The following is a 23,284-nucleotide window of genomic DNA, read 5'->3' on the forward strand; positions in this document are numbered from 1 at the left end:
TGATTTGTTGGGAAGAAAATCCTCTTTTTGTTCCTTGAAGTCAAGGAGAGCTTTGCTATTCACATCACTGCAGCCAGGAATTCTAAGACAGAGCCCATGTTTCCAAGATACACTACCTGGAGACTCTGTAGAAAGTTTTGTAAATAACTTCCATGACATTTTTATGTCCCATCAAATTACATCTCGTTCTTTTCTGCAATAATTTTTAAAGGTTCCTAAAACACAGCACAGACACATAATTCTGCACAGGAGAGTACATGCATGCATATGTATAATATTTATGCATGGACATTAATATATACTAGAAATATCTATGTGTGAAGGGAGATGGGTTCTTGATCCACAACTCTCTCAAGGAGCAGTCTTTACTCAGCTGGCCACAGCTCAGTCTGCTTTTGGACAGAGACCAAGAGATAATTACAAGCAACTAGAAAAAAAAAAAAAAAAAAAAAAAAAAAAGTTTATAAAACACACACACACAAAAAAAAAAAAGTTAATGAGTTCTGTACAGAGCTGAACTGTACCAGTGTTGTAACTCAGACAGCAAAATAAGGAAATGTTTATCTGTTTTTATACAGAGGTCATTTGTGGCTTCTGCATGCCAATAAAAACACAAGGCTCTTATGTCCAGAGCCATGCAAGGGAGCCAGCCAATGAAACTGTTCTAGAGGTACTGGAAAATCATAACCGAAATGCACTGAAGGATAACGTTTTTCTCTTCTCCCTGCCCCTCCACACCTGCACCTCTCTGCCTGAAATTCTGGAGCTGCAACATGAAAGAGCACTCTGATGTGACTTAAGGCAAGAAATACACTCGATCCCCCACTGACATGCTTCCTGGAGATTCTCTCTCTTCTCTGGGCACAGCACCAAGGATGACAGACATTGTGTATTGAAAAGGTCCTGGGAAGAGATCCAGCATGAATCTGGGTGTGTGGAGGTTAATCTGCTGCAGCTGTGAGGGGCTTAGGGACATGAGGTGGAACTCTTCTAAAAGAAATTAAATATGACTTTAAGCAATAAGTAGTGAAAGACACACATCTCCATTCTGACGTGAGGCTCAGAAAATGCTCATGTCTTGCGAGAGGCAGCAGGTGCAGGAGTGCAGGGCTGAACATGAAGGGAGAGCTGCAGCAGCACAAATTTCCCACTGAATTTCTTTGGCACCGGGTAATGCTGACCAGGACAGGGGAACCTCAGTGAACCTCTAGCCATTTCTTTCTCTTTAGCCAGTCTTTTCAGTTGTTTTTTCTCTCACTGATTTCAATCTGCAGTCCTCCAGTTGTGCCAGAAGCTACTCCGACGTGCCTAGCACAGATCACTCTGTTTTGTGGGACAGCTGGGGGTGATTTCCTGACCTTGTCTGGTACCACAGCGATGCCCATGTTCATAGGAGAAATGGCTCACTAATTTCTGGCCCAGCCTATTACTCCTTATCAAAGCTCCCTCTATCACAATGTTTCAATAATGTACAACAGTCTTATTCTTTATATCCCATTTCTTGGCTAAAGAAGTAATATATAACTTTTTCACTGACAACCCCTCCTCCCTATCATTAATTTTTGCCTGCTACCCTGAACCACACAACATTCAAAAAAAATTTATTTTTGAAGTTTTTGAACAGATCTCTGCTGATCTATCTAGTTTTGACTTTTGACTTTACAAAATCATCAGTCCAGATTCACCTACCTTAGGAAGTATAGCATAGGTCAGGGCCCAGCTTCTCTACAGAGTTTACTCTATGAAGTTTAACTTGCCAGAGCTGTTATTATCTGTCATTAACATACGCTTCATGAAGTGAAAATATGATCTTACATTGGTATAAATAATCTAGCTATTTCTATAACACTTCTGTTGTTGTATATCTCTTCCTGTGTGCACTTCATGCAAAGTCTGTATTTATACCAAGAATGTTCTTGAATAAGCAGAACTGCTTAGTCTGAGTGTCTGATTTATGAAGCATGCTTCTTACCAGATAAATAAAATCCTGTGCATTTGGAAACAGATATCTGGTGTTTCAGGAAGAGAGTTCCAAACCTTATTGCTTGGGGTTCATCCAGAATTATATTCTAGGATTTTGGTGAAGCATTTCCACTTTTATTTATTTATTTATTTATTTATTTATTTATTTTGATAAGCTGGTCTAAATTCTCATTTTCTCCCTTGCTAAAGAAGAGCAATGGGAAAGAGCTAGGTAAGATATGAAGCTGTGGGAACCCAGGCTGCCAACTACCTGCTACAAAGCATACACATCATGATGGCCCTTCCTGACAGGGTAGGACACACCAGTCCTCTCTGAACACTGCCAACCCAAAGTCTTTTCCTTTAGACTAAGTGACACTCTAATTAAAAGTCACACATGGTAATTTTGTATATGTGTGAGAATGAATGTATATGCATATGCAAATATGTAGGCTACATGCATATGCTACTACTGTGTACTCATAGATGGCCATTTTCTGTAACTAGTTTCTTTTCAATATGAAAACAATTTCTGAAAGTGTTTAGCTAGTCACCTTCAGGCTAGCAGTCTGCCAGTGTTTTCCCTGTGATTCAATAATGATTTCAAACATTACTGTTAATAGCATTTAATCTCAAAACCTGTTTTTCTGGAGCAAAACCCCCATTCACATCTGTTATCATTAGTCCATGGGAAATATGTTCTAAGAGCCAGGCTATGCTACCCAACAAAGCGAGGCAAATGTTATAATGCATAAAAGTGTTATGTGAAATGCATCAGTCCTTTCAGCTTTGTCAAGACCACTTTTCAAAGGACTCTAATTCTAACATATAATTTCCTATTTTTAAACAGTGACAGTGCTTCCCATATTTTGAAATTTTCTGCATGTTTTCCCTAATAGGGATGGAAGCAAATTGATATTTAGAGTCGTGTTTTCTACATGATCTTCTGTTTGGGTTGTAGAAGAAAGGTCTAGCAAAGGAGCCAGGGAAGTGGATCCTTCCATCTCCACTCACTCTGTCAGTTTAAACTGTAGCTGCTAGTTTCACATATTTCCCACAGGTTTTTAAAATTAGGAGTGTTGCAAATGAAAGACTCAACTAACTGTTTTGCAAACTCCCTTTTTTAGCCTGTATCTTTCCACCCAATTTTCTTTTAACCCTCTTGTACATAACAATGTAGGTATGGGACTGAAAATCTTGTTCTGGTATGACACTACAAGAGTTTTGCCCACCACACAAATCAAACTGAACCTTCAAAAGATTAGGAAAGCTTAGAGAAAACACTAGCTCAGACAGATGACAGTACCTCTGAGTAATGTGGTGAGAGATATTTCCCATTGTGTTTTGCAACGTCATGCATGATTTTTAATGCCTTCTCTCCCTTTTTGCGTGTCAGGAGCCAACGTGGAGATTCAGGAACAAACCTGTAGGAACACAGAAGCTATTAACAGGGATTTCATCCATTACTACCTTAAGTAAAGAATATCCTTTGCCTTTTTCCCACCTTTATACCCAACACACTGATTTTTCAGTCTTGTGGGTAAGAAAGGAGAAAATAGAATGTATCAGTGCTCTGCAAAGTTGGAAAAGGGAGAAAACTTCTCAGGTGTAAAAGACTTCCATCCCTTGCTGTGTTCTTTATTTAGATACACATGGCCAGTGGATCAGGCATTTAACCCCATCTCAATTTCCACAGTGTACATCAAAAGTACACCAAAAGATAACCAAGAAAATGACAGGCTGTCTGTAGAATGGCAAGGAACTAGTGGAAGTCAACATCACCTACATGTAGTAACAAGAACAAGCAGACCAGGAAGCTTCTAGCTGTATCACTATAAGATAAATGCACATGTGCTCAAATATATACATACATGTATATATAAACTGAACCCAAAGCAAGACTACAGATCAGTGTTTCAGTCTGTGCTAGCCCACTGTTAAGATGGCGCACAGTTTAAAAGTGCCACAGCAATGACAGACAATGTTTGAAGAAGCAGTACAACGTACAAGAAGAGAATATGGGGCTTAGTTTCTTTGCATTCAGCCCACAGGATTGCTGCAGTCCCCTGGGATGGGTGGTCACCTGGGCATAGTGCTCTGCTTTCTATTACCCCTACTGCCCAAATTATGGGACCTACAGGGCAAGTTTGGACTGAGTACATAATTAGAAGTTAAGGTGGAAATAATGTCTGAAGGGAAAGCAGACAAGTTAAACTGATCTGGGCAAGTTAACAGAAACAGCCAGTCCTGGGCTAAGAAGCAGCAGAGCAGGGTTCTGGGAAGGACTGGCTGTGGCTGATGGCAGAGACAGACCCTGAGCAGAAAAAGAAAAGTGTGTGTCTGTGATTCACTAAAAAAACGTTTAGAAAGACAGAATCAACAGGTGTCTTCTTCCTAATTTACACCATCTTGCACACTAGAGACTTTGGACCACTGTGGGGGTCTCAAGGTGCTCAGGTAGCAATAGTAATAGCAACAAGAGCAATGACTGTAATGTTACCAGTAGTAGACCAGGAAAAGGAAGTTGGGCAGTGAAATGGCCAGCTGGATCCCCTGCCAAGTGGGAAGCAAGTAGGCAATGCCAGGGAGAATCATAATTCCCAGGGTGAAAAATATTTGTATGACGATCCCAATGATCCGCTGGGAAGAACCAACGATCTCTGTCACTGAGGAGATAGAAAGCCAAAATAAACAACACAGAAACAAACCTAACTCAGAAGAAGAATATTAGTGGTGGAACATAAGAAAAGATAATACTGTATCAACTCACAAATCTGTCTAGCCTAGCATCTTACATTCAGTTGTTTAAGTGTGTCACTGAAGTTGTCTAGGGCAAGCATGGGTGATACTTCTCCATCAACTCACTCACAGGTCTTCAGACACAGAAGTCTCTGACTGCATGTTAACTAATTAATTAAAAAGGGCCAGGACAGGGCTTGAGACTGCATCACGATCATGCTCAGTGGCAAATTCTTAGCACTCTCCCTGGCACTATTTTGGCCCATGCCCCAGAGAAGAGGATCCTGTGGCAGGGGCTGCACCCAACAGTTAATACGGGCAAGACTTCTGTCAGAAAAAAGTTTAGCCCTACCATGCTTATTTGCTCTGAGGGCTGAGGTACCAGCCCAAAGGCTTGTTTTATTTATGGCTGAAACTTTCCCTAAAGTCTGATGGTCTAATCTGAGTACTGCAAAATGAAGAAAGAAATGTTCCTTTCTTGTAAAACTTGACCCTGTCCAGGAAGTCAATGTCATGAAACATTTTGCTGGTTAGAGCTCTTAATAACATTGTAGGATAGGATCTCACTTTAAAATTAGACAATGTTCTTGAAAATGAAGGGGAAAGCAAATTCTGGCCCTTTCACCAGACTTTGGACCTGAGCTGCTCAGCAGTGAAACTTTGGCCAGAAAACTTAGGTGTTTCTGTCAGGGGCTTGGTGGAAGCATGTTTGTACCCATGTCCCCATGATGTCCCCAGGTCTCACTGTAACCCTTTATGTCTGGTTGCAATTCTGCTCTTGCTCACTGACTACATACAGACATGTTAAAATACTATCCCAGGCCTCACAGAGTACAGTGATGGTACACATTTTTGTGCTATATGATGATGCTTCCACTGTGTTTTGGAATATCACAGCAGATTATTGAAGGGCTGATCTTCCTTTTAAGTAAATCTGATGCATCATCTCAAGTAGGATACTTTCCTTGGTGCCATCTTATTTCATGTTCTGCAAAGGAGCTGGAAAGTCTCCCTTTTTGAACCTGGCAGTCAATCAAAATGCCATAAAAATACCCTTTTCTCATGAACAGTAAGCTTGTTATGAAGGAGCTTCATTGCTAAGCCATGACTATAACCTACTAAACAGTCTGGATCCCTGCTGTTTTGATGCTATTTATAAAAAAGCTCCCCTTCCTTCTCCCTTTTCAGGAGGTAATAATTTTAATGTGTACCCTGGTAGACAGTATGTCCAGCCTGGCACTGAGCAAAGCTTCCCAGCTAAAGGATGATGAACAGCCACCTAAGTGTCTGCCCTCCAAGCGTGGAAGAACAGTTAACTCCTCTGAGCATCTGTGGAAGATGCCCAGACTCTGACAAAGTGTCTGCCCTCCAAGCGTGGAAGAACAGTTAACTCCTCTGAGCATCTGTGGAAGATGCCCAGACTCTGACAAAGTTAACCGTGTCTGTATTTGCACATCCTGTTTGAATCTGGGCTTACTTCATGTATTTTGATCATCTCGGTGATCTTCTATGTAATTATTAATAATAATAATAAACTTTATATACACACATTCCACTCCTCCACCTCTTAATTGTTTGTTAATACTCTACCCCTCCCCACTGTCCATAGATTAGATAGCCATAAAATCTCTCAGATAACGTCAACAGAAGCATTGTATGGCTGCTGAATTGCCTACTACCAGCTGCACACAGCCATATTCAGGAGAGCAGAACCAAGACAGATCTGAAGGACGTGGCACTCCTGCTGGGCTGCCCTTGTGCATTACTTCTTCCTCACTCTTCCCCATTGGAATTCATGAGATCAGGCAGGCAAGTACATTGCTGCTCATATCTATCTCATATCTGTACTCAGCACTGAAAAGAGTTGCAGTCATTCCCAGAGGGCACTTCTGTATTAGTAAATGAGAAGACATTGCCAGGCAAGAAAACTACCTTGTTAGCTGCTAGAGGGGTCCCTGGCATGGTTTGGACTCAGGCCAGTGGCTGTTTCCCCAAATATTGAGTTCTGGCTTGAGCCCAGACCAAGGATCATGCCAAGTTACATTTTGTATACAGTCACACCTTGTCTTGCAGGATAGTGCATTAGAAGAACGGACATGAGTTATTCATCATCTGCTCCCCCCAGGGCCAATGCTTTTTCCAAGGAAAAATTATTATTAAGGGCAGACATAACTGACTCTTTGTCCTCCATCCCAGCTGTTCCTAGCCAGGGGAAAAAAAAAAAAAAAAAAAAAAAAAAAATTAAATGAAGATAATAGCTCTCACCAATCACATAGCATGTCATCCAGGTTCCCTTGGCAAATACGCCTTGGAGAAAACGGAAGATCAGAAATACAGTGAAGTTTGGCGAGAATGCTACTATGATTCCACATATCCCATCCCCAAGGCATGAGAGCAGGTAGATGAGGATTCTGCCATATCTGTTGAAGAAAATGAGAAGAAAGTGAAAATCATGATAGACGTAGAGATTTTTTCTTGTCATCTCATTTTAATGTTAGATCCCAAGGTGCCTTTTTGAGACCTGCCTGGTTCCAAATGGAGGCTGCCTGAAATTTTGTACTGTTTGCCCCAGGATATGAAACTCTTTTCACTGTGGTAGTTATCCCTGTCTTGACATCACTGATTGTAAAACTCATGATGCCCCTTTTATTTTAGAAAACAGTTTATATTTTTGTAGCTAAACTTTGGCCTATACGTTTTAGTTCATAATTTTGATACCACTGAAATGAGGGAAAAATTTGTCAGGGATTTCTACTTTCATAAATTAGTCTCCTAATCTTAAATACAGCCAGCTCTGTGAAAACAAGTCATTTTTTCTTTAGTTACTTTATCTGATTTTCCAGTGTTTTGTTTCAGGTTAAGACCACCTGTTTTTCACGTCTGCCTAACATTTTCAGGAATCTCATCTTCTAACAAACAGTGTCATAAGCAGGTGAGCTGAAGGTAAGCCAGAATCCGGGAAGAAGAAAAAAAAAAAAAAAAAAAAAAAAAAAAAGACTTCCTGTTTCCTGCAATTGTATAGCAACTGTGTCCTTGGAACACAACTAGAATTTCCATCTTGATCTCTTCTGCCATTGTTATTGTTGCCGTTTTAAGAAGAAATTGTGAAAAATTGTGAAAACTGGTGTAGCTGTTTATCATATCAAAAAGTGTTAATAAGAATATGTTTGTTCGTTTTGTTCTAAAGGTTTTATGAGAAGAATTGATATGGGACAAAGATCAGGATATTTTCCATCAGGCCAATTTTGTTGAGTGCTGTCAAGGAGTGTCTAATGGTCTGGCTGCAGCACATTCCCTGATTGCTATCAGGGTACAATGGTCATATTTGTACTGTAATTACATTATCATTAATACACAGGTACTCCTAGACATAATATCTTATTTTAATAATTAGCCATAATATCTCTCCATTTACACAGTCTTAAGGTACCAGTAATATAACTGCACAGCCAGACACTGTGCAGCGTTATCTAAAGTTTGCCAGTGCCATGGCACCTCTTCCACCTTCCCATATTACTTATTCCTATATCCCTTGGAAAACTCAAGTTTTCCTTAAAAGTATTTTTGTTTGGTAGTTTAAAATTTGTTATCTGAGACGACATTCTGGGTAATCCTATAAGCATCCCTTCTTACAAAGAAATCATACTTTAAGTTAGTATTATCATTACCACAAGTACCAAGGAAAAATAGAACAGTCAGATGGAATGTATTTTACAAAGAAATATGCTCTGCCAGTGAAATCATCAGTGGTGCTCTCAACCAACACATCGTTTGCCTGTCAGTAATGACCAACACAAAGCAGAAGCCAGGCTCCTTCTTTCGCTTTAAGAACAAGGTAGGGCTAGTGGAGGCATGAAGGCTCCCAGCTCTGGGGTGGGTTGCTGCCCAAGCCTGATCATCATCCATATATTTTCCTCAGCACTCATCCAGCCCTGACACAGCTAAGGACCGCATGGAGCCATGAATTCAATGGTCACTGTATGATTCCATCATAGGAAAGGAGAGTTACTGTACTGAGTTCACTCTTCCTCTCCTCAGGTAGCTGCTTTCTTCATCAGTGGTGCCTTTAAATGTACTCCCATAAACACCAGTCCAGAAATCTCTTCTGAATGCCTCCTTTTCATTTCTGTGTCCTTCTGCCCTTCCCGGGTCCAGATGTGAACAGAGCACATTAGAAACCACAAAAAAAGGCTCTTTTCAGGACATTTTAAAGTCCAAGCATGATCAGGCAGCACCACTGTGTGAAGTTTCCAGCCCAAAAGGAAGTGAAGATTACTGGCTGGGTCTTGTTAACTCAGAATGGGGATATTCACCCAAAGTGAACTAAATTTGGAGGTTGGACTCGATGACCTTGAGGTCTCTTCCAACCTAGAAAATTCTGTGATTCTGTGAAATCTCCAAAATGGTTAAACATGCTTACTGCAGGTTGCTACAAGTGACTTCATCTCCCAAAAACTGAAGGACAGCAGTGCTTCTACTTTACCTGTCTGCCGCATAGCCGAGGGTGAATGCACCAGCCAGAAACCCCAGATTAAGGATAGCCTGTGAGAGATCTAGCATCCAGGAGTGGCTGCACACAAGGTTATACTGTGGGAACAAGGGAGAGGCGTAAGTACTCCAGGTGGTTTATTCATCATCCCCAGAACAAGGTGTATAGAAACTGCATAGGGCCAAGCAGGAAGGGAAAGGATGGAAGGATGGGGACGGGGTTCACTGGAACTGGAGTTTTGATCACTGTGGATTCGCATATAGGAACTGGGTGGTTTGGTGCAATGGAGGGTTTTTGTTGTTGTCTAAGCTCCCCGAAGAGGATGCTGAGGGTATCTGACAAACGTTTCTCCTTCCCAACTGTTACCTCCCTCCTGTCTCCCTTTCTGGTCATCTCTGCTGTTTCAAATGTGTTTGTTCAACAAGTGCCGGTGGACCAGGGAAGTGCAGCAGCCTGAGCAGCTTCAGCACTCTTCAAGCCATTGTTATGATTGAGGGAAAGCTCTTCTTCGCCAAACGGATGCTGTATTTCATACATCATTTGTCCAGATAGGGAAAAAAAATATTAGGGGAAAAAAATAAGGCAAAGCCACAACTTTGTTTAGTGCAGAATAAGGGTGCACAGCTATAACTAACAAAACCTGCAGCTTAATGAAATTGTTTAATTATTTCTCTTAGTGCCTCTTGGATAAAAGCAAAAACATGTGGCTACTGAGAAAACTGAAAGCAGATCTCAAGCAATTTGGACATATTAAATATGTGCTTTTTTTTGGTGTAGCTTTGCCTGACTTTTATATTCATTATACTGCAGTAGACATAACTTCACACACTTCTTACTTTTTAACACCACATTAGATTGGTGCGTGTTTGAAGAATTCATTAGCAGGACACATCAGGCACTCAGATTTAGGTTTCATTGAGCCTGAATCTGGCTTAGTTTTGGTGCCAAATGTAGTGTTTGCACTGTCACTGACAGTAACTATAACAGATTTTTGTTGTTAGTTATGATGATTTTACTGGAAGTCCAGGACGTGGGTTTGCTTGTGGGATTCTACTTTTCTTGAAGTCACAGATCTGGGAAATTTGTGACTGAGAACTGCAGCTTCCAGCTGGCTCTCACAACTGGCAGCAACCTGGGCCAAGGGAACCCACAGGTCCCTAGCCCGATGGATATCCCAGCCCCACCTACTGTTCACAAAGTCATGGCTTTGATGTCAGCCTCAGTGCTCCGGTGAGCCTGACTAGCCGCCTCTCAGCAAGTGAGGCAGTTAGCATTTGGCTTCCACTTCTGTAAATCTCAACCAGGGGCTGCAGAAAGTTCAGCTTCCTCTGGAAGGAATGAAACCTCTTCTCAGTTATCGTATTCAAGACCTATTGCAGTGCTTTCCTAAAATAGCCTAGACATAGAGCAGCACATTCAGACTTCAAACGCTGCTTAACCTCTTGCTTTTTTGAAACTATGTCAGTCGTGGCAAATCACACTAAGTGATGTGGCTTTGGAAAGCAGTTTGTTGATAAGAATAACCACTAAATTAAAGCAGCAATGCAATTGACTGTGACAGCACATGTTGGGACTCTCAGAGGAGCATCTGAGGCCACTTGCAAAGGTTACCAGAGGGTTAAAAGTTAGCAACAAGAAAGTGCTGGCTTCAAAAGTGTGCTGCTGAAGTGTAACGGGGAAGGAAATGACCACATGAAGAAGTAGGCAGAGAGGGCAAACAGGAAGAGTGGCTTCAGATGAACTCTAGGAAACCTCTCTAACCTAGCTGTACCAAGCCAGAAACCTCACAGGATGTGTGCCCAGTGTGGGACCCCCAGCCAGGGCCCATGCTGGCACTGCCATGTACACACCATAGGGACCATCTGGACAGCTGCTGGACTTGTACATGTGAAGATGTGTGTATATTGCCAAATCAGCAGTGTGTTGGCACAGCTCCTCTGGCCAGCTAGGCCTGCATTTCAAGCACAGCAATGTGTTTGAGCTGGCAGCTGAATGCTGCTGCTCAGCTGAGCTTCAGCACAATGCAGCCACTGCTCTCACAGGACTTCAGTCTGCACCTGTGTTCCAGTTCTGAACATGATTTCACATGAAACTTCGCACCCCTTTATTCTCCTTCCAGCAGACACCTGTGGAGTCAGCCTGGACGTGCCATTCCCTGAGAGAGGCAGAGAGGAGTCCTCACACATCTCTCCTGAGAATCCTCGGGAAAAACAGAGATCAAGCTCACGTCCTGTGGAGCCTCTCCTGAAGGCTAAGATCACTCCAGCACCGCACAAAGATCTTGTCAGCTCCTTGTCAGATTGAGACCTTGGAGAGAAATATCAGGCTGGGAAATTAGCAAAGAGGGCTGCATACAGGACTAGATGTTAGAACCCTCACAGACTTGCCTGAATCAGAGAGCAAAAAGTCCTCTGACACTTCTGATTGCTCCTACAGAAGATGGTCATGAGAGAAGATTCCCCCTCATAAATCAAAACAGTCAAAGAGAAAGCAGGGAACCAATTAAGAGCATTACTGCCTTGCCAGAAACACCCATAAATGAGTGTGAGAACAAAATTAAAAACTTATGTAATAACAGAACCACTTAAGCTATGTCAAAATGAGATGATGTTTACGTGAACATCAAAATCAACAAATAAAAACATTGTGAAGCACTTAAAGTCTGTTGTTAATTTCAAGCCCAAAACTTCTAACACGTAAAAGCTGCGTTGGAAGCATGTACTTTTGATCCTTTTTCAAGGTATATTTTTAGTCTTTAAATAATTTGATCCCTCTTCACTATAAACAGGCAGTGAATAAGCAGTCATGAAAGAGGGTTGGAGAACACGTGCCAGAAATATACAGGGAAAAATGTGCTTACTGGAGAACACTCTTTCATCTCAACATTAGTCTCAGATGACTTAGGCAACAGCTGAAACCAGCCCTTGTCTAGCAACATAGTCAATTTTTTGAATATTCTGGGAAATAAGAAAATACGGGAAACTTCTAGGAAGCTATTTGATCTTTCTGAAGGGATTAGTGATGACACACTAACCTGTACCACCTTATTCAAGCTCACTCAGGACAACGCAGCAGAAAGGGAATGTCACCATATACTGCATTCAGTCCCCTTAGCTCTGTAGACTTGAAATTTAATTGCAAAAACATTTACTGCAGTGGAAAGGCAAAGGCAAAGGCTTTAGGTTATTTTCCCCTGCTTTGAAGCCTACTTGTTGGCATGTACAGCACTGGTTATGTCTAGAGCCTGTAGAAGCCTTGCCATCTCCTCATGGCAATCGTCAAGAGGTGAGCTAGCTCAGCCGGCCAGCCCAGCAAAGGGCATGTCTCCTTCTTCAGCACTGTCCTGCTCTCAGCTAGGTGCCTCACTGCACAAGTGCTCTCACCCAGCTCAGCACTGCCCACAGCTTGTCTCAGCATCCAGTGCTCTGGAGGCCTGAGCATTAACATGAAATCCCAGGGCACACTGCCCTGCAGTGTGACTGGAAGGAGTAACGCTGGTGCACTTTGCTGATCTCCAAAGCAGCAGAAAGCCACCTGAACCAGACCTCTCTGCGAGAAGGAAGAGGTTTTGCACTGGGCCTCTCTATTTCATTAGTGGAGCAATATTTATAAAAGGAGTGGGAAGTGGTTAGGATGAAACAGAAGAAACGCTCATACATGACTAATGACCGGGAAACATAGCAGCTGTGGCAACCTCTCATTTCCCCATAGTTCTAGCAGGAAGCAAACATTTTCCATTTCACTTTGACGTAAAGACTAACAGCAGATTTGCAATTCCTTATCTTTGAGAGGACTTATGCACTGAGATACTCCCAGAATACTTCAACACACCTCTGCCTGCAGAAATTCATTGCCTTAAATGACAACACGTTATTAAAAGCTCCTCAAACATTGCACCTTTGAGTAGGAGTTTGGAAGAGCTTTTATTGTCTGTCACAATTAAATTGCAAAATGATGGGTAAAACTCTTTATTCAATAAAGAGATCTATGGGGTCCATCAGTCCAATTCCAACAGCATGGGGAAAATCCACACCTGTTGAGTGGCATCCATACAAGTGGCCAAACAGAGGCTAGTTTATCTTCCCACTCCCAGTGACAAAGATTTTAGGACAATGTTCATTGTTAAAGGAAAACTTGGGAGATGCACGCAGTAGTTCATTTGTTGCTGAGCAACTTTTCTCCCACCTCTTCCATCCTCTGGGCAGTCAAATTGTTATCTTTTGTTATCATTGAGACTCCTAGGACATAAAGCCTTCTGTGTCGTTCCCTTTTCTCTACCCATGGCCAAAGTAAGTGGAGGTGGAGAAATGTATCATCTCCTAAACAAACAGCAGCTCTCCAAAACGCAATGAGAAATCTCAAGGCTCAAACCCTCAAGCAGCCTCAGATGGCTCAACTGCAGTGACAGAAACATGACTCCATGACGTAGCCCGTGCAGGGAACTGCTCCAGCCCCTCTCATACAGGGAAGTTTAGAGTTTCATAAGGAATTTAGCAATTCCTTCTCTCTCTGCTCATCTGTCTGCCCTTTTCCCCTTCCCTTCACTGCTTAATAGTAATCCCTCCGTGACAGTAGAAATAAGACAGGGTCCTGCTCTGCCAATGACAATTATCATACCAGATCAGCATGTGGAGGGTGAATTGTGGTCTTTATTGTGTCAGAGGAGGAGAGCAAAAGGACCAGCTGTGCTTTATCCACCCTGAGCAGCACTGCCACAGTATCCCCTGCTCTGAGGGACTGCAAGAACTCAGAGACAATCATTACTGCTCTGCTTGCAGGTTCCTCTGCAAATGTTGGCTGACCATCATTTTCTGAGACAGCTGGCAAGCAGAGAAGTGAGAAGATTTATTCACAGCAGGTGCAACAGGATATGTTTGGATGATCATTTGCCCACCTCAGACCTCACACTTCAGCAATAAGTCATTGCCAGGTGTCCAAATGACATCATCTGCAGCGTGGAGACTTGCTGCAGACAGGGCACGTTGTAATCAGTCCCTTCTGCTGAGCTTCTGCCAGCCGAGCTGCTAATAAGCCCCAACTATGCCAGCTGTGCTGGAGCTGCTGATGAGCACATAGACTTTCCTCATCCTATCTATCACCTGCCCCGCCAGAGGATCCAGCCTGCAGGTGTGACTGTAATTCATGCACATGCCTGCAGGAGTCATCGTCGCCAAAAAGTGCCTGAGTAAAATACCTACCACTTTTCAGACTCTTACCTTTCATAGAGTGCTCAATATTCCCTGCTAGGACTAAGGTGCACAGTGCCAAAGCCCGGCAGTATTAAAGGTCAATGACTCAGCACAGTTTCCTGGGGGAATTAGGCTTATTGACTTCTGTGTGTCCTGTGTACATGCGGCCTTTCACTGCAAGTCTTGTAGTGACGGGCTGGTTTTGGTCAAATGAGCTGCACTGAATGCCAAACAGTATGGCAGCCCACAAAGGTAGTAGACCTCAAAGGCAGTAGGGATGCTCCTCATCAACCTCCGTAAGGCTCACCTGGCCGGGGGTGGCAGGAAGGACCCTTCAGGTGTTACAGGGTTGGGGGGAGGAGGAGCTGGGCCGCTTGCTCACTGTCCCCAGCAGGGATGGCAGAGAGAATCGGAAAGGTAAACGTGCAATAATTCATGGGTTGAGAGGAGGGCAGTTCACCAGGTGAAGCAATAGCCAGGAACACAAACAAACCAAGCAAGAGATCCCCTCGCTGCTTCCCATCAGCAGGCAGGGGTTTGGCTGCTCCCAGGCCAGCAGGGCTCAGCATGCTGAGCGGCTCCTTCAGGGGGACAAACACCATAGTCCCAGTGTTCCCCCTTCCTCCTCCTTTGCCCCAGCTGAGCACGGTGCTTCATAACATGGGACACCCCTCTGGCCAGCCCAGGCTGTCCTGGCTGTGTCCCCCCAGTCCCTGGTGCACCCCCAGCCTCCTCGCTGGCCGGGCAGTGCCAGGAGCAGAAGAGTCCTGGGCTCTGTGTGAGCACGGCTCTGCAACAACTGAAACGTCAGGGTGTTATCACCGCTATTTTCATCAAAACCCCAAAACGTTGCATCATACCAGCCTCTACAAAGAAAATTAACTCTATCCCAGCCAAAACCAGGACACTGATACATGCAGTGACATCTCCTATCTTCATGGGGAGCTGCACCAGACCCCACCAAGTTAAATGGGAGCAGAGGGCCGACTAGGCTCAGTCTTCTGCTCAGACCCACCATCAGCAACAGCACCATATTGAAGGGATCTCTGCCAAGTTTCACACATAGCGTAGCCTTTGCTCATGCCTCAAAACTGCTAAACCATCCAATTTCCAGTTTGCTCAACTCTACTTCAGGCACTGCAGTGCCAGCAGGTGACTCCCACCCTGATCTGGGTGCAGAAGGACCTACTCTCAGGTTCCATATGACATCAGAGGATTTTAAGAGGGACACCTTAGAATCACTCTCTCTCCTGTCACTAGACTTAGCTAACTGGCTTTGCCAAGCACTGATCTTATAATAACTTCTTAATAGATTTTACTCTTCTCAAATGAGGAAGATGGAAAACCTTGGCACGCTCCCAGCACCCCACTGTACCCCAGCACTAGGACTCGGGGCTCCCACAGCCACAGGTGTCTCAGGTACTGCTCACAAAGCAGCAGGGGCTTTTTAAATCAGCCTGTGTTCCCCCTTTTTCCTCTACTTCCTTCTGCTGACGGTATTGTAAGCACCTGCTGAGCAGATAGCCATCTAAAATGAGATAGCTGCTAGTGAGCAGCATCCTCTGGTTACACAGAAATCAGAGCAGTGACATCAGGTACTGCAATATCATTCATTTCACATCTCCTTATAAGTCAGTCCCTGCAGCCATAAGATCTAGCTTCTTTGGGGAGCTCAGGACTGCAATAGCTTGTGCTTTGGCTGTGACATGTGAAAAGTGACATCTTTTTCCAGTGAAGGTTTCACATGCCTGCAATTGCCCTCTGCCTCCCCTGCCATGCTGCAAATCCACACCAGAGCTGTGCTGGCCACAAGCCTGGAAGATCTCCTTTGGTATCCCCTCTTCTTTTTTTTTTTTTTTTCCTCTCTCCCTGAACATGTGCTCTTCATGTAACTCATCCTTTCCTCTAATTTTCTCTCCTTGGTCACTTGCACTGTTAATTTCGACAGACACAAAGTGCCAGAAACCTTGAGATAGTTGAAAGAAACAGAAACATTTCTGCACACACATGGACAAAGTAATGCACTTGCAAGCAGACACATAGGAAAAGAGAAGTTTGGTGATCTGATTAAGCAGAGCGCAGATCTGCATTAATAACGCATTATTAGATATCCAGTTCCTTTTAATAACTGATTTCAAAGCAACTGAACTGGGATGTGCATGCCACAAGTTTCCTTTTTACATAAAAGAACAGAGCCTCATGGAATGGAATTTGTCTGGCAAATGTTGCACAACTGTAAATGAACCCAAGTGCCACAGGATGAGATGTCCCTGCCACCCCTGTCAGCCAGAGCCCCTCCAGGAGCAGCGGTGACACTGATGGGGGACCTGCTGCCCTGGTGCAGGGGACAGGCAGTCCCAACCTCACAGTCCAGTCCTTTCTGGCTTTGCCAACATGTCCCTTTGGGAGCAGAGGTGGGGAGCACTTCCCTGAGCATCCCCACATCTCTCCTCCCCTCCACATGGCCCTGGAGCGTCTCCTGGGACAAGGAGAGGGAGGTGCAGCTGGACAAAAGCCAGTGAACACTCAGCTTTCACTCCCATTCACTACAGCAACACAAGCAGTGGTTTCATTTTCTTTAAGCCGTACCCAGAGGCTCAGTGCTGCTGGGAAATTACAGCGACTACTAGATGCACCAACAGCTGCCATAAATATGGTGAGCACAACCCTTTGGGTGCAACTTACATGCTTTCAGCAAGGCTGAAAGGGGAAAAAAAAATGAAAGAAAAAATGGAAAAAAAAAAAAAAAGTAAAGGAATCTCCTTATTTTTTGTTTTTTTAAGCTGTGACGGGAATGTCTAGCGCAGCTCACCCAGGTAAAAGACACCAGGACCTAAAACTCTCCTGTCCCCCAGCAGAGTCTCTGGCAGGCAGCAGCACAACCTCCTCACCACGTCCCCACCAGCATTTGCCCTCCCAGGTGCCAAAGTTTGACACAGGCTCCCCACGAGTCTCTTACAGCCCTCATTGCAGCCCAGATTTCGGCAGTGGCACACAAAAACTAGTGCAAGCACTTTGCTCCAGGGCCAGCCAGTTGCTCTTATTTATGCAGAGTCTGCTGAAAGCTGCCCAGATCAGGTGCAGTGCTTAGGGCACGGAGTTCCTGCTCTGAAGACCCTGCAAGATGCCAGCAGGGCTGTCCTGGCTGGATGTCCTGGGGACAGGCACTGCTTTCGGCTTGTGTTTGCTCAGGGCTTCATCTGCTGTGCCCGGCTGTGTGTTGTGGAGGGCATGGCTCTGGTGCAAGCACTGAGTTAAAAGCTAATGTGGAAGGCTCGTGAGACAGGCAGGAGCCAGAGCCCATGGCTGTGCTGACACATTTTGCAGAGCACCTGGATTGTTCCCGACCCAGCCCTTCGAAACACACTTCTGGTTTTTCAGCACCACACCGGTGACACAGTTACTGTCAGGATGACCTTAAAGCACACGCTGCTGGCGAGCAGACCATGCTCTGGAGCCACACCACAGCACAGCCACCGCCTGATTACAGCCTGCACTGGTTACCTCTTAGGTCAGCATCTTAGTGGCCTTTCTGTGCCTTATAAAAAGCAACCACTTCTGCCAGCGCCTACCACCAGTGGTAACAGGCAGCCTGCAGTACTCCGGGTGAGACATTTCAGGATAAGCAGAGCAATGGCTTGGGGCACAAGTGTGTGCTTTTCTTCTTCATAAAGCACACCCATCTCCACTGGTTCCTGTCAAACCTCAGAAGGGCAGCCAGCCACCAGTTTTCATTATTAGCCTCAGCTGCAAGGGCATCACTCTCTGTTTTAACCTGACGTCCCCCCAGTGACAGGGCGATCTCTGCGTGGGGCGTTTGGCTGGCAGAGCCACTGAGAGAGGCACCATGCGGCTCAGCTCACCTTTCCCTAGAAGCCTGACACTGACACTTGATCTTACTCATTCTCCCCGTCTGTCTGCGGCTTGGACCAGAGCACACCCGCTAAGAAAAAGCAGCAGCACCCGAAGCAGCGACCCTTCCCCACACCCTGCAGCAGCAGCCCCGCTCCCCTGCCTCTATCCTGCCCCGGGACGGAGGCACTGACAGGAGGACAGGGCTTCTCCTTACCTCGCTGACGATGGATGAGTGGGGCTGGTGGTACACCCAGCTGCCCTGGCAGGCTGTGAGCCGCGGGCTGCCCACGCTGACATTGGGATGGTGGGCGAGGGGGCTGGCACAGCTGGTGGAGGCATCCCAGGAGATGTCCAGCCGCTCACAGTGTCCGCTGGCTGAGCCGTTCACCAGGCGCAAGGGCAGCAGGGTGAAGTTCTGCTCCTCTTGGAGCGACCAGTTGCATCTTTCGCTTAATTCGTCTGCCCCGGGGATTCTGCACCAGTAGCTGCCTGGCGCCTTCCCCAGGAAAACCACGCTGGCAAACAGGAAGGAAAAAGTGACGCCGGTCTGGCAAAGGAGGAAAAAGACCCTTTTCTGAAACCGGCCGAATTCCCCGGCTTCCTTCAACACTTCATCGAACGAGGGCATGGTGCGAGGTGGCCCGACGTGCCCGGAGGGGTGGCAGGGCTCTCTCCCACGCCTGACGGTGGCTGCCGGCGCTGGCTCCCCACGGCCGTGTGCGTGTCCTCGGCACTCATGTGCACAGCCCCAGCACCACAAGCGGGGCCGTGGCGGGGCGAGGCAGCACCCACGGGTGCGCCCACGTCCCCGAGCACGCCCAGCTGGCCTCTCACGGCGTGGAGCTCACAGGCAGCCTGCGAGCAGCGCGATTTAAAGTGCACGAGCATATTGAAGGAGAGGAGGGGCGTGCGTTTCCTTTTTATCCAGAATGTTAAACGGATCGTGTAATAAAACCTGTTAACTCCTTAGGGGTGGGTGAGGCACTAATGCCTGCTGCCACCCCAGCTGTGGTAAGTACACGGGCATGAGGGCAAAGCAGAGAGCTGAGTGGGAAGGAGGCCAGGGGCTGCTGCTGAAAGCAGCAGTGAGGGATGCAGCTTCTCTGCGGGGCAGCAGGGGCAGAAGGAAAGTTATCTCGACGTGAGCCATAAAGCCTTCCCTTCGGCAAGGAGAAGTGAGTACTGCGGCGATGTTTATTTACTTTTCCAGAGCTCTACTTCACCCCTCACCTCCTGCACAGATTTAATTCGCAAGTCTTTCCTTTGTACAGTGGAATTAAAGTGAGGCTCACAAACTATTCTGTCCAAAATACAGTTTTTTGGTGGCTTTTTTTTTTTTTTTTTAATTTGGCTCCACCTATTAATAAAGGGCTTCTATATGACCTTGTTCATTTTATTTTCACAAAGTCTCCCAAATATTTAAAAGATCAGTTATGAGTTTCTCCTTCTGTCCTTCAGAATGAATGGAAAACTAATCTTGTGCTTTTCTGTTCTGCTGTTCTTTTTGAGTGAGGGGAGAAGGGAAGGGAAAGCCAAGGCTGGGGTTCATTCTGTGTGCTCATGGGCATGTCTTGTTGCCCTGAGTGAGATCAGTGGCAACAGCAGGTATTTTGCACTTTGCTCAGGATTTTAAGGTCCACAGCCCTTCTCTTCCCTTGCAGGAAGAAACACAGGGCCAGCACTGATGAAGAATGTCTCCAGAAAACCCTTGTCTCCTGTTCCCTGTAGCTTTGACCATGGATGTCTATGGCTTTGGGTAGAACTCAAATTTCCAGAACAGCCAGATCCTGTCTAAGGAAGGCTCTGATCACTGTACAGACTATCTGACATGGATTTTGTAACTGCCATGTTTTGTAACTGACCAGTGCTGTGGTGTGAGCCTGCAAAGATGTGTGTTGCAGGGAGACAAGCTGCTGTGCTTGCATCAGAAAATGCTTTCAAGGGAATTTCTTTTGGCTCCTGGTTATGCTGTTTTGCAGTAATTGAACTTAGGGGTGATGAACACGTCACCTTTGGGTCCAGGTCTGTGTCTAACCAAAAGGGGCACAGTCTGATGGCTGGTTTTGAAAAGGAGGAGCTATTTTATCCCAGCTGGGCTAACTGAGGGCTGATCATGCTGGGATGTCAAAGGTGAGGTGGCTTATCCTGACAGCTCGCAGTGGCCAAGAAGGTTGTCTCTTCAGGGACCTCCACAAAGACAAACAAATGGGGACAGAGCCTGATGCAGGCATCAGCTCAGCCTGTGCACTACCCTCACAGCTCCGCTTGAGGGTGTATCTAACATCCATGGCTCCTCAAGCCTTCCCCAACAAAAAATGTGGCTTTTAACCCTCTCAGGTATGGGCTCAGCTCTGAACCACAAGGGCTGGTCCCCTGTCAGCCATGTAACAGCACAGCCACACTCAGCTTTTTACCTATTTAAGAAACCATCAGTTTCCAGTTAACCAGTGGAGCTAGACCAGAGACAGTCGAGGGAGAATTTGGTCCAACATTTAAACATTGCTTCTGGAGCTTCTTTATTTCCCCAAAGTACATACGGTCTAGTAGCTGGATCTCGAAATTTCATGGATCTCACCCATTATGCTCCAGTTATGCATAGCATGTGCACCACAGCCTGCCAGAAAACCTAGCAGCTGAGAGAAATCAGCACTAATGTCACAGCAGTGGAAATCTGGGAATGTTCATAACATTCCCCACTGTAATTTCTCCTGGTAGATGTGAAGGTTCATTCAGCAAAGTCAGTTCAACTGTCTGGTATACACAGTTTCAAAGTGACCTTAAGTTTGTAGTGTTCACTAGTGTTTTCATTTCTTGCTCCAAAAACAGCTTATCAGTATTTGCCACCATATCAATGTGCTGCAAGACTCTGGTTTGTGAAAGAAATTTAAATATCCCAGTGAGAGGTGCATGAGATTATGTATTACGGTTACTCTGCAGCAAGCAATTCCCATTTTTGCTGAGGCTTTCCTGGAACTTGAACTTTGCATGCTGTGAGAGATGAACACGTCTGAGAATGGAAAGATGATGGTTTGTATACAAAGCCTGCAACTGTAGCCTCTTGAAAAAAATGTTTTTGAGGATGGATCTTGAGGTCAAACCATAATTCTAAGCATTTTATCCTACGCATACAGTTAAAAAATATTCTCTTTGATACTGGGAGATAAGCAAGGGAAGAAATAGCTCAGGAAAACCTTGACTGGTGAAGAAGACAGAAGCAGTAAAAATAGATGAAGAGAAGTGAATAGAAAGAGGGAAGGGGAAGAGTGGAAAGGCAGCAAGCCAGGGAAAGAGTAGAGGCAGAAGGAGCCATGAAAGGGGAGCAGAGGAGAAAGAGATATAAAAGAACAACTAGATTACAAACATAAACATCTTTAGAGCTGTCTTAAAACCCTAAATGTCACAACTATTTCAAAAACAGAATGAAAACTGTGTAGTCTAAAGGAGGAGACACATACGTTCCCCGTCTACTCATGGCACTAGACTACTGTTTATACTAGCCTGGAGAGCTACCCCAATCAAACAAACCCTGGAAAGTTCCAGTTTTAGTGCAACACCCTGTATAATTGTTACCAGTACTTCAGAGAAACACTTAAAAACTTCAGTGTTCTTGTTTTGGACAACATAAGCAGTGAGGCAGTGACATCAATCAATTTGCAGACACCACCCTAGATTATAGCATTATTTCCTTGATAAAATTACACAGCAAAGCACAACCTAAGTTTTAATGTCCTACGGACATATGCCTCTTGATATATGAAAGAAGGCCTGGGAGCGAGACTGGACAGTCATCTACCACCATTCATGTTATGCGACTGCTTATGTGACTGCTGCTTCGTTTTGCACCAAATTTTTATCTCCCAGACAAGTTTACTACAGGCTAGACAGTCCTAAGCAGCAGGGGTGCAAACCAGTCTGTGTCACATCATCCTAGGGCCAGGAGACTGCCTACACCAGCCTTTCTTCAGCCCTCCATGCCAGGAGAAGGGGCTGCCTGTCTACTGGACCACAACCCTGCATTTCAGGGTTGTCTGAACCTCCACTATCTGGTGACCCCACTGCAGAGACCACCACACCTAACTGGGCAGTAGTAGCTCAAGGCATGTTGAGAAGATCTTAATGGCAAAGCTTGGTTCAAAGCAGAAGATGGCAGGACCCTTTTGTGTTCTTGTCCACTCACTTCACCTCCAAGAACTATCTGCATCCCATGGGTCTGGCTGTCCTGTACAGAAAGCATTTTTATGCCATGCTGAAATGCAAAATTTTCATCTCCTTCTTTTATCTCCCCATTCTTTCCCTTCAAGATTTCCTTTTTCTTTCCAAGAGGTGCAAATCTATTCAACGGAGTATGTCCTTTCCCAGGCCTCCAGGATCAGCTTAGCTATCTGCAGGCTAACTGTGAGACATGGGAAAGGTCAGCTCCAAACAACAGGGTTTCCACCTTTTGGCAATCCATGAAAGCAGTGCACAATGCACTATACTCCCCTCCCTCACTATTTCCATGGCCTTTAGGCTATTTTTACCATCTTGGTTCCAAGAACAAATATAAATAAATGTAGTTCTAGGAACTGTAGAGTACAACAACCAGGGGGATCTGTACTCATCACTAGGACAGCAGCTGAAACAGCAGAGAAAAATGGGGACATGGGGAGAAAAGGGAAAGCCCAAACATGATAGAAAAAACAAAGTGTGAAGGGAAAAGCAAAACAGAAGCAATGAGGAACACACGGGGGGAGCAGTAGTGACCACTACAGTGACAGGCTGTATTCCTGTCACTTTGGGCAAGTATAGACCAAATTTACAGCAGGGGAAGAAGACATCTTCTACCCCCCAGCCAGCACTCACTCCTACACCTGTAGCTTTTCCTCCTGCCACCCTGGTGCAGAGGGTGGGAGGCTGAAGGGTTTAGGTACCAAAGCTCCAGGGGAGCTCGTCCCTGCTGCTGGCAGTGACAAGGGCTGCCTCTCTGCTGCACGAGGCATGCCAGGGCAGCTGCACACTGTCCCTCTTTGCCTGCCAGAGAAGATCAGGTGCTGGGCGTCTGTGTGCCCAT

General features: G+C 45.2%; 1 protein-coding gene across 1 annotated transcript in view; it reads right to left on the bottom strand.

Moving 5' to 3' along the window:
• Positions 1 to 19,065, bottom strand: part of SLC22A3 (solute carrier family 22 member 3) — a 30,885-nt gene extending 11,820 nt beyond the window's left edge. The window contains exons 1-5 of the mRNA XM_082756432.1: positions 18,449 to 19,065; positions 9,185 to 9,288; positions 6,967 to 7,121; positions 4,463 to 4,628; positions 3,269 to 3,386 (exon numbers count right to left, since the gene is read on the bottom strand). Of these exons, the coding sequence (XP_082612558.1) occupies positions 3,269 to 3,386; positions 4,463 to 4,628; positions 6,967 to 7,121; positions 9,185 to 9,288; positions 18,449 to 18,862 (957 nt within the window). The 5' untranslated portion in view covers positions 18,863 to 19,065. The remainder of the gene's footprint in view (positions 1 to 3,268; positions 3,387 to 4,462; positions 4,629 to 6,966; positions 7,122 to 9,184; positions 9,289 to 18,448) is intronic.
• Positions 19,066 to 23,284: the final 4,219 nt, after the last annotated feature.

The sequence above is a fragment of the Aythya marila genome (assembly GCF_965140915.1).
Source record: "Aythya marila genome assembly, chromosome: 3".
Taxonomy (NCBI): Eukaryota; Metazoa; Chordata; class Aves; order Anseriformes; family Anatidae; genus Aythya; species Aythya marila.